Here is an 11,091-nt window from a genome sequence, read left to right as displayed (position 1 = left end):
AATAATTTGGGAAGTGTTTCATCATTTTGTAACCTTGGAACAATTTAATAAACATGAGAATTGTTACTTGAAAGTTCTTAAGAACTTGCTCATAAAATACTCTGGACCTAATTCCTTTTTTGGAGATAGTTAACTGAACATTAAAAAGAGATCCTTCATGAATTTCAATCCATTACAGCTTTCTAATTCTTATTGAATCCATTTTCCTTGAAAACTGTACATTTCATGGGTTCTAAGAATTTGTTGCCATAGAACTTTAAAACATATTTTTATAATTAAAAATTTGTTCACATCTGTGCTTGTTTTGCCAAGTATTTTGTGTTTCTTTCTTTTCAGTTAGCGTATAAGTAGTTTGCATATTTTAATCGTATTTGTATAGATGAGATACTGCATTTATTAATATATTTATCAGTTCCACTTTGTTTCCTGCTGCCTTACTTAATTTTTGCTTTTATTTTTATTCATTCCTTGCTTATGTTTCTCTAAGATTTAATGTGTTTTCTGCTACCTATTTGGCGTATTATTTAAAAATCATTATGGTCAAAGATTTCTTAAGTTAGCTTTCTTTTTCATGAGTTAGCTTTTTTCTTTTTTGGGTTTATCAGAAAGATCCACATTTTTAAAACAAACGAACAAAAATTATAGGAACTTGAGCTTTCCCGATGGCTCAGTGGATAAAGAATCCAAGTCTCCTGCAATGCAGGAGACACAAGAAATGCAGGTTTGTTCCTGGGTTGGGAAGATGCCCTGAAGAAGGAAAGGGTAAGCCACTCCAGTATTCTTGCCTGGAAAATCCCATGGACAGAGGAGCCTGGTGGGTTAGAGTCCAAAGGGTCACAAAGGGTCAGACACGACTGATGACTCAGCACAGCAGATGCTCAGTAAACCCATTTTTCGTGAAGTATTAATAATAGAAACAAAATAGGAAAAGAAACACCAGTGTTGCTAGGGGTTTTGAGATGCACTGTGTAGACACTGGGCTAAGGGTTACTTGCTGTTTATTCAAGTTATAGCTTGCATCTAGGAAATGTTCACAAGGTTAAATCATGAGATCCAAGTACACTCAGGGTTTTGACTAAATCAATGCAATTATTACTAACATTGCCTGTTTAAGGCAATCGTGACATTATTGCAATAGGGAACATCCGCCCCATTTCCTCCAGGCTTATGCTTACGTTACTCAGTATAGGAAAAAAATAAATACACAAATGTTTTGCTTCACATCAGCCCCTTTGATTTTCACATATTTTTCAACAAGAAACACAATAGGATTCTTTTCTTCCTTGATTAAATGGAATTACAATTGCAAAAATTAAAATCCAATGACCAATTTTAGTTGTAAAAACTAGAAGAGTCAGAAAAAAAAAGATGCTTATCATCAATAATGATTTTGGAAAGAATTCTTTAAAACACAATTGAGGGGAAGTTATTTTGGAAATATCCATATTCTATTCTTACACATATGTCTCCATGAAAGGTGTTCCCTTCCTTTGGGGCAGGGAGGCAGAGGCTGGTTCCACCATTTTCTCTGAAGCTTCCTCTCCTCCATCAGCGATGCCCAGGGGGTAGTGAGTCTTCAGTCGTAGCTCCATTCTGCTCTTCTGTTTAGACTTAGATCTCATTGCAGTTTAGGTTTCTCCTTCTCCTCTTCCATGCCTGGAAATACAGGCAAAGTACTTTATGTGGACATCAGATTCAGCAGGAGTAGGTTTAAAAGAACTCTCATCTCACCACGCTTCTTCCCACCCACCCTTCATGTCCATCCCTTTTCTCCTAGCCAAGAAGGAAAGTCGCTCACAACTTTCTCCAGAAATTTCCTCAGTGACCTCCCTCTCCTTCCTTCTCCCCAAATTGGGACATAACATCTTTGTGGCACACCCAGCTCTGACGGCCTCTGGGAGTGAGGAACACAAGTTCTTGACTCGTTGAGTTTGCACAGAAATCCCAATCGGACTGCCTTGTAACCAGCTTCTAGTAACAGGAGGTGTGGCGCTGATGAGTTTCAGAGACCTCATTTATTTTTATTTTATTTTTATTTTACTCATGACTCTTACCAAAGCAAGGACTCTGGATTTTCAAAAGTCAAATAATTTTTTTTGTTTGTTTTGTTTTATTTTTATAAGCTCTCATAGAGAGCTTATTAGCCACAAGAACGATTTATTTCCAGACCCACATGTCCTTAAACTCGAGTTCTCCCTTTATTCAACCCAAGCCTGGTAGAACTATGTTTTTCTTCCTGAGAGACTCATACGTACCGGACTGGTCAGACCTCGCCAGTGGTCTGTAATGAATAGTTAGTGATATTTTATTTTCCTGGAGATGAACATGTTTAGGTCATTCTCATAAATTAAAGTTAAATCTGGCAAATGCTCCCCACGTTTTTTCTCTTGCTTCTACTTAAACACTTTTCTCCTAACATCAAATTCTCGGAGCCTTTTTACTGGAACAAAAGAACCCCATCTATTGCAGGTTCTGTTGGTATTCTTTTTTTTTTAAAAAAAATCGATTTATTTGGCTGCACTGGGTCTTAGTTGTGGCACGTAGGATCTTTTAGGTATGGCCTGTGGGATCCAGTTCCCTGACCAGGGATAGAACCCAGGACCCCCCGCGTTGGGAGCATGGAGTCTTACCCGCTGAACCACCAGGCAAGTTCCTGGTATTCTTTTAAGAGTTGCCAAGTTCTCTGAGGGCAGAGCCCATTGTTTTGTTCCTGATTATATCCTGAGCACCTAACACAGTGTCTGTCTCATGGTAGGAGCTTAAGTAGCCTTTATGAGGTAAGTTAGTACACAATGACTATAGAGACGGTCGAACTAGGGGAAAAGCAGTAGGAGGGAACCTGGCGGGTGATCACGATGGGGCTTGGACAGGAGAGACACCCCACCCCTTCTCCCAGCCCCCAGCTGCTCGCGCCACCTGCTTGGGGTCAGGGCGGTAGCGGTGGAATGCGGGTAACATGCTCAGAACAGGTGTCCCGAGACAGTCTTTAAGGTTTGGTTTTCATGACTAAGGAACTGGCAGAGATCTGTAGCACTGTTTCCAAAGTACTTCTCAGAAATCATATTAAGGAAAACTTCAAGCTGAAGAGTAAGGACGTGTGAAGGGAGGAGGAGTCGGGCTGAGGGAGGGAAGGCAGGAGATGGCTTGGTTGTTGTTGGGTAACCAAGGCAGAGGCAGGAAAACACAGCACAGATTCTGTTCAAAGAGCGCACATGATTTGGGTCCCGACTCTGTCCCATGCTCCCGCTCCTGTGGAGAAGCTAATCACTGCTTGCTTTTCTTTTCAAAGTCTCTTTCCTCCTAAGTGTTCTCCTGCAGATGGGTTGAGTTGGCAGCAACAGTGGAATCTTCAAAAGCGGGGGTGGAGAACAGGGGCTGTTCATTGACCCAGACGGGGAAAATGGCTCCCCACCTACTTTAGTTTGGCAGCTTTGAGGTGAAGGGAAAAAATTAGACAGCTGTAAATAATATTTGGAAGAAGCAGAGGTATAATTTCCACACAACCAGCAGAAAGAAACCTGTCACGAAGCTGAGGCAGGATGTTCTGTCAGAAACGGAGCGGAAGAGCTGATTGACCTTGAGAGAGTCAGTCACATGTGGTTCCCCCAGGCTGGGAGAGGGGCCCGGAGGGCAGCGGGACCGACCTGGAGGTCTGTGTGGGCCTGTGGGGACATGAGTAGGGTGGAAAACCGGTGGGGGGCGAGGCGGACAAGGTGGCGGTTTCTGTCCCATGGGCCTGGCTCTGACCTCCTCTCCTTTCTCCTCCTTCACCCCAAACTTTCACTTTTGGACATTTTCATTTCTGGCCGTAAAAATTTGACTTTAATAAGACTGGTCACTCCAGTCAGATGCACTGAAATTAAAAGAAAGTTTTAGCTTAAGCACAGAATATTTCAGCTGTCGCAGGCTGTAGTGTGTCCCCCCTCAGATTCCTATGTGGAAGTCCTAAAGCCCAGGACCTCAGAATGTGAGAGAAGGCCAAGCTTGTGTCTGGACAACCATCTGCTAAAGAGATGAGGCATGTGAGTCATGGATCCAATTTACCATTTCAGCAGAAGCCAGGAAAGACCTGTGGGGGACCCTTCTGTCTGATGATTTGGACCCTCATGAAATTACATGGGAGAATTTTGTGTCAGCCGAAACACAGCGAGTCTGGACTGAAAGGGACAGAGACAAGATGAAATGAAGGATGAATGACTCTGAAGGTGGTTCAGGGGTTCACTCCTCCTTGGCCCAAGAGGGCTGCCTGAGAGGGTAGGGCCACACTCCCCTTCTGATGAGTCCTGAGGATACAGCTTTCAGCCAAAGATTATTCTCAGGCCTTAAACTCGAATGGAATTTGTCCTGCTACTTTCAAACCTGGTTGAGAACTGCGACCCCCTTTTTCCTTATGATCTTCTTTTTGGAAAGGGGATACATGTTTGATGCCTGTTCCACCACTATATTTTGAAAGTAGATAAATTTCTGTCTGGATTCACAGGTTCACAGCTGGATAGCAATTTTGCTTCAGGATGAACCATAACCCAGGTCTTACCCATACCTGACATAGATGATATTTAAGATGAGATTTTGGACTTTTAAGAGTTGATGCTGGAAATACTTTGGAGGCTACTAGGAATGCATTTTGCATGAATAAAGGACATGAATTTTGGGGGGCCAGAAAGTAGAATGTTATGGGCTGAATTGTGTCTCCCCAAACTTAAACCTTCATATCTCAGGATGTGATTCTATCTGTCGATAGAGATTTTTCTAACATAAAATGAAGTTGTCAGGGTGGCCCTAATCAAACATGGCCAATGTTTTTGTAAAAAGGGAAAATCTGGAGACAGCGCATATAAGGGAAAATGCCGTGTGAACATGAAGACAGCCATCTGCAAGTCAAGGAGAGGGGCCTGGGACAGATCCCTCCCTCAGACGCCTTAGAAGCAACCAACCCTGCCAATACCTTGATTCTGGACTTCTGGCTTCCAGAACTGTGGGATATTACATTTCTACTGTTTAAGCTGACCAGTCAGTGGTCCTTTGTTGCAGCTGCCCTAGCAAACCAATATAACATCCACGAAGCCACTTTGAGTTATTAATATTTTCTTTTGAAAAGAGCAAAATGTTTCATTGTTAATTTAGCCTGTTTTAAGGGATTTTTTTTCACAGTTCATATCAGTTTTGATCTATTTGTTATTCTGTAAGCTAGGTCCATGATTCTGAGTGAAGTTTCTGAGCTCTCCTGTGTCTGGGTCTCCAGTGGTGACATTCTGATGGTTCTCTAGACAGGAGCACTTGGATTGAATGATGTTGACTCTGCTACCATCTATTGTGGTGGGTCACTTATTTCTGGGCTCAGCTGCCTCTTAGTTAAAAATAAGATTGGTTTAGATGATTTCTAATCTGATTTTAATTCTAAGACTCTGTAATAATGCAATTTTTATTTTGAAGTTGAAGCCAACATAACCAAGTGGAGGAAGCTGACCCATTAAAAATCCCTAATGATGGATCCAAGGAAGGGGGTTCAAATTTGGCATTCTTGCTCCTTGGGGGATTTTGTCTGGGGTGGAGTAAATGCAATCAGGATTGCAACACTGTACTTGATTGTACTCAATTCCTTCTAACACACGCACACAGACACACACATGCGTGACTGCTTTTAATCAGCAATTTCAAATTCAACTACCTACAGAACCAGGCAGCTACCGTGAAGGAGCAAAACGGCCAGGTGAGAACTAAGGAAAACTTAACAGCCATCGGAAAGGGGGCAACTGATACCCAATTCTAATCCATTGCTGCCAGCAGAGAACAGTGGCCTTGGAGTTGCCAGATCTTAAAATACTTGATTAGCTGAGAAATCTGGACTTTATGTGAAATCTCCCAACTTTTAAATACTGCTTCAAAAACAAAAATTCTGTGTAGGCCTAACAAAACTTTTTGGCAGGTAAAATTTGGAGGAGGCCATCAGTTTGCAATTGCTTGCATAAACAAAAAAAGATGCCCACTTGACTCAAAACATCTGCCTTTGGGGAATTAACTGGATGGTTCCACGTAGGTAAAATTAATCTCTACATCTGAAATGAGTTACAAAATGTTAGTTGACCTTAACTTGTATCGCTTAAGAGAACAGCACAAATTAAACTGGACAGATCATTAAAAAACAACAACAACAAAAAAAACCCCTTAGCTTCACTATTTATTTTTCATGTCTAACTCAAAGCTGCTAAAGTGCAATATTCTATTAATCTAGGCTGGCTTCTTTCTCTCCTGGTTTTCAGACCATCCTCTTTTAGAAGTAGTAGAACAATGACCAAATGAAGATGGGACTCGAGCTAACAGAGGAGAAGCTGGAACAGAAAGAAGTACTTTCTGAATAACACAGATTGGACACGTTAGCTTAAATTTAAATGTAGCCTTTCTCTCAAGAAGCTGAGAAAAGTTTATATTTTATTCTCAAAATATTTTTGTAAGTTAACTAAATACTTTTATAAGTTATCTAATAGAGAAAGATTACAATTCCCATTGAACAGAGAAGAAAATTATTAAAAGATTAATTTCTGGTCCACCAAGCTGTAGCCTGAACTGAATCCAAATATTTGGCACTTTTCCTAATAGAACACTGCCTAAAATCAAGCCAGCTGCTGAGAAAGGAAACCCTCAAATTCCTCTGGGCCATTTAACACTGGCCAACACCTCGACACATGCAATCTTAGAAGATCCACACACAAAAGAAATCCAATTCAATGACATGCAATGAATGGGTTTTATTTGTCTAATTAGATCAACCTCCTGGCATAGTATTTGGCACAAAGCAGGAGGCCCGATGTTTGTGGAACAGGGATCATTTACAGGTGACATCTACAATGTTGTGACTGTGTCGGAGGAGCTGCCCAGAGCTCTCTAAGGTCCTCAAACCATCTTCCCTTTGGATGTATTTTCATGCAGGACTCAAATCACTACATCCTGTGCTGTGACTTTTTCCACCTTCCCATTTTTATGTTATCTGACATAGACTTAGGACCAGTTTTGCACAGCTGGGGTAAGGTTACGTGTCTTGCCAAGATGGAGGCTCTGCCATAAACAGAAACAAAAGAGAAATCAAGTCATAGGTTAAGAAGGTTTCTGCAGCCATGAAGTATTACCCTTTACTGCCCATTCTTCTTTGCCACCTTCAAGTCTTGAATATGACAGTCACTGGTGAATCATTCTTGCCAGAGGCATTCCGGTGCTGCCCAGAGTTTTAGCAGAACGGTGGCAAGACCTCTCGGCAGCCACTGCACCCACGCAGACAATGACGCAAAAAGTGGAGATCTGGGTGATTTCTAATGAGACTGTTTGGTTACATTTAATAATTTATCTATTTCATCGGGGTAGTGGGGAGTCCTTTTAGCTAAGGTAGTATTTTGTTAATCAGAATGAATTTCCTAATTTTCTTTTTCGGCAAACACTACATTTCTCCCTATAAAATTTTATAGACGTGCTTCTTTTCTTTTAGATCTGGATGTTTTACTAGCGAAAATGACACAGTGAGTAATAAACCTTTCAGGTAACTGCCAGCAGCTCTTAAATTAATATTGAAGTTATAAAAATGAAACTCTTCATAAGGGATCCTGTGCTACAGTGGAATTTTCCATCTGTCTCGGCAGCAGTTCTTTTGTTTTATGCCCCCCTGAATAATACTTACTTCTCTGTGTATCCCAGATATAGCTGTTCAGAACTTCTCCCAGCAGGTACAAGAAGTTCATTAAGATGGTTGTAGACCCAAAGAAGAGGATTCTGGCTCCTGGGCCAATGTGTTCCAGGAAAGGGTACACCCACATCCCGGTTACATGATGCACCCAACATACCCTGTAGTGGAGTCGGAAAGAAGACAGAGACAGAAGTTACTCTGATGTCAGATTTCAGAGCTGCCGCTATGACAAACACAGACCCCCAACTCCAAACAGTGGTTGGCAATATCAGTTGCACCTGACTCTCAGCAGCTACCAGAAACTTTGTTGTTGTTATTTGTTTTCTTTTACTTTTTATTCTAAAATACTGGGTTGGCCAAAAAGTTCACTCTGATTTTTCTATAAGATGTAATGGAAAAAACTGAATGAACGTTTTGGCCAACCCAAGAATTTTAGACTCATGGGAAGAGTTGTAAATATGGTACCCAGAGTTCCAGTATGCCCTTCCCTCAGCTTCCCTGCATCTTAGCATCTTATCTAACCATAGGCTTCCCTGGTGGTTCATAGTAAAGAACCCACCTGCCAATGCAGGAGACACTGTGTTGCTAAGATCCCCTGGAGAAGGAAATGGCAACCCACTCCAGTATTCTTGTCTGGGAAATCTCATGGACAGAGGAGCCTGGTGGGGTACAGTCCATCGGGTCGCAGAAGAGTCAGACATGACTTAGTGACTAAACAACAGGTAACTATGGTACAGTTGCTAAAATGAAGTACTTAACCTGTAGACTTCACTTGAAACTCCCCAGTCTTCCCACCAATGTCCCTTATTGGTCCAGGATCCCACGTTGTTTTTAGCAGTCGTCTCTTTAGTTGCCTCCAATCTTGCACTTTCCCATTCTCTCCTTGCCTCTCCTGACACTTGAAGGGTCTGGTCAAGTGTCTGAAACTGTTATTTTTTCTAAACACAGTTACATAATCGCCTTAATCTCTTCTTTATGCCATGAAACAATACAGCATTAGGCAACCACACTATGGTAACACCCAGGCGAGAATGTTCCAGGAACTCTGCCATGCTGCCTTCCAACTAGGTACCAACAGGCATCCCGTGTGCTGACGGGCCATCCAGTAACCTCGCTGACATCTGGCTTCCCAGCACCTGACCTCTGGAGCACTTTTTGTTTATCTCTTTTTTCACCCTGTTTTACATAATCCTTGCTTGTAATTATTCTATTTGTGCTCTGGAGATATTTTAGGCTCACTGGGAATATATCATTAATCTCCCTTGTTTTTAAAAGTTTAGTAAGAATATCTGCTTCGTTGGTTTAGTCCTGACACAACTGCTGAGAGCTATTTTCCAAAACAGTCTTGGGTTCATTACTTTATCAACCGTTGTTAATTCTGAAGACTAAATAGGATACAGATTACTTTATTGCATGGGTAATAAAAATTACTTGAAACATTTATGTGTTTGGGGGTCATCTTCCATATCATCCATGGCTTCACTCCTCTTTGAGCAGTTGATCGATGTGTATATTGCCTATCTATAAACCTCATCTGAGACAAGAAACTTGCCTTTACCTTAGAGCTTGCAATCTCAATGAGGGTGATATTACTCCCACCTCAAGGAAGTAAAAATTGGTTCTAGGAAGGTAGCAAAGAAATATTACTCTTTAATGCACAAAATAGAGATACATACATATATATATATATATATACACTGAACATCAACAGATATAGTTTATCTGTGGTATTAAAGTTTCATAGGCTCAGAAATTCCACTCTGAGGTATATATCTAAAGGAACTGAAGCAGGATACAAAAAGATATTTGGACACCAATGTTTACAGCAGCATTATTCAAAATAGTCAAAAGGTGGAAACATCCCAAGTGTCCATCAGCAGATTAATGGGTGAATAAAACGTACACACACACAATGGAATATTACTCAGCTACAAAGGGGGATAAAATTTTGATGCATGCTACAACATGGATGAACCTTGAAAACAGAATGCTAAGTGAAATAAGCCAGATACAGAAGGGCACATATTGTATGATTTCATGTATATAAGATACTAGAATAAGCAAATTTGTAGAGACGGAATGTATGATAGAGGTTACCAGGGACTGGGGGGGTGTGGGATGGGGAGGATCATATATGGTACAGAGTTTAAGCTGGGAATAATGAAAATATTTTGGGTGTGGCTAGTGGTGATGATTATGTAACATCATGAATGAATTCAATGACACCCAACTGTACACCTACAGATGGTTAGAATGATAAATATTACGTTGTGCATGCTTGCTCAGCCATGTCTGACTCTGTGACCCCATGGACTGCTGCTCAAGCTCCTCTGTCCATGGAATTCTCTAGGCAAGCACACTGGAGTGGATTGCCATTCCCTTCTGCAGGGGGTCTTCCCAACCCAGGGATTGAAACCATGTCTCCTGCACTGCAGGCAGATTCTTCACTGTCTGGGCCACCAGTGAAGCCCTTCATCCTCATCTACCGACGTAAAAATCAGAGTTTTTGGAGTAAAATGAGGATATGTCAGAACTGACAATGGAAATGTAAAGTTCTCCAGTTAGGGAAGTGGAGAGCTATTCTGAGAATGGTGCTCTGATATGTAAGCCACTTTACTTTATTTAACCATCCCATGAGGTAGAATCATCCCCTTTTTACAAAGAAACAGAGACTGGATTAAACAACTTGTCTTTAAAAATGGCAAAGCCAGGAAAGGAATGTACATCTGATTTCTTTTCTCCTGTGTGGACTTGCTTCCCTGTATGAGATATTCAAAACTGTCTCCAAAGGAAGAGAAGGTTTTCTTTTTTTTTTCCCTGGGCATTCAACTTTATTTATTTATTTATTTTTTTAATTTTTTTATTAGTTGGAGGCTAATTGCTTCACAACATTTCAGTGGGTTTTGTCATACATTGATATGAATCAGCCATAGATTTACACTTATTCCCCATCCCGATCCCCCCTCCCGGTTTTCTTTTTTTTTAAACTGGTTTTGACTTAGTAGGTCATCATACTATCTCAGATATAAACGTCCTGTTGTGTGGGGCTTCACCTGAGTTGGTGTGAATGATGCAGACACTTGTCTTAACAGGTTGTGTGCTTTCACCATTTGTTCCCTTGATATAATCAGGGCTCATTTTTTCTGCACAAAAACGACTCACGACCTTGCTCATCCATTGGTGGAGAGTTCTCAGTTCTTGGTTGACTTTCCCTTTCTATCTCACTTTAAGGCCTTCCTGAACTAGTGCTCAAACAGCTTCTGCTTAAAGTAATGATGCCAATTTGAATTTTAATCTAAACAAATTGATGACAACAGTTTGTGTGTGTGTGTGTGAGCGAGTGTGTGCCTGTGCATACATATATATGCATATGCTGTAGTATCACAAGACTTCTGGGATTGACTATTAAATGTCCTTCC

At 41.1% G+C, this 11,091-nt stretch overlaps 1 protein-coding gene across 2 annotated transcripts in view; it reads right to left on the bottom strand.

Moving 5' to 3' along the window:
- Positions 1-981: 981 nt before the first annotated feature.
- AIG1 (androgen induced 1) overlaps positions 982-11,091 on the bottom strand; it is a 257,134-nt gene continuing 247,024 nt past the window's right edge. The window contains exons 5-6 of one of the 2 annotated variants that reach the window (XM_043888444.1): positions 7,667-7,830; positions 982-1,656 (exon numbers count right to left, since the gene is read on the bottom strand). In XM_043888444.1, coding sequence (XP_043744379.1) covers positions 1,619-1,656; positions 7,667-7,830 — 202 coding nt within the window. In that variant the 3' untranslated portion in view covers positions 982-1,618. Of the gene's footprint in view, positions 1,657-6,721; positions 7,054-7,666; positions 7,831-11,091 lie in introns of those variants that run through there. The other variant, XM_043888445.1, reaches the window with a different exon arrangement.

This window comes from Cervus elaphus, chromosome 26 (assembly GCF_910594005.1).
Source record: "Cervus elaphus chromosome 26, mCerEla1.1, whole genome shotgun sequence".
NCBI lineage: Eukaryota > Metazoa > Chordata > Mammalia > Artiodactyla > Cervidae > Cervus > Cervus elaphus.
This window is presented reverse-complemented; position numbering and strand designations above follow the sequence as displayed.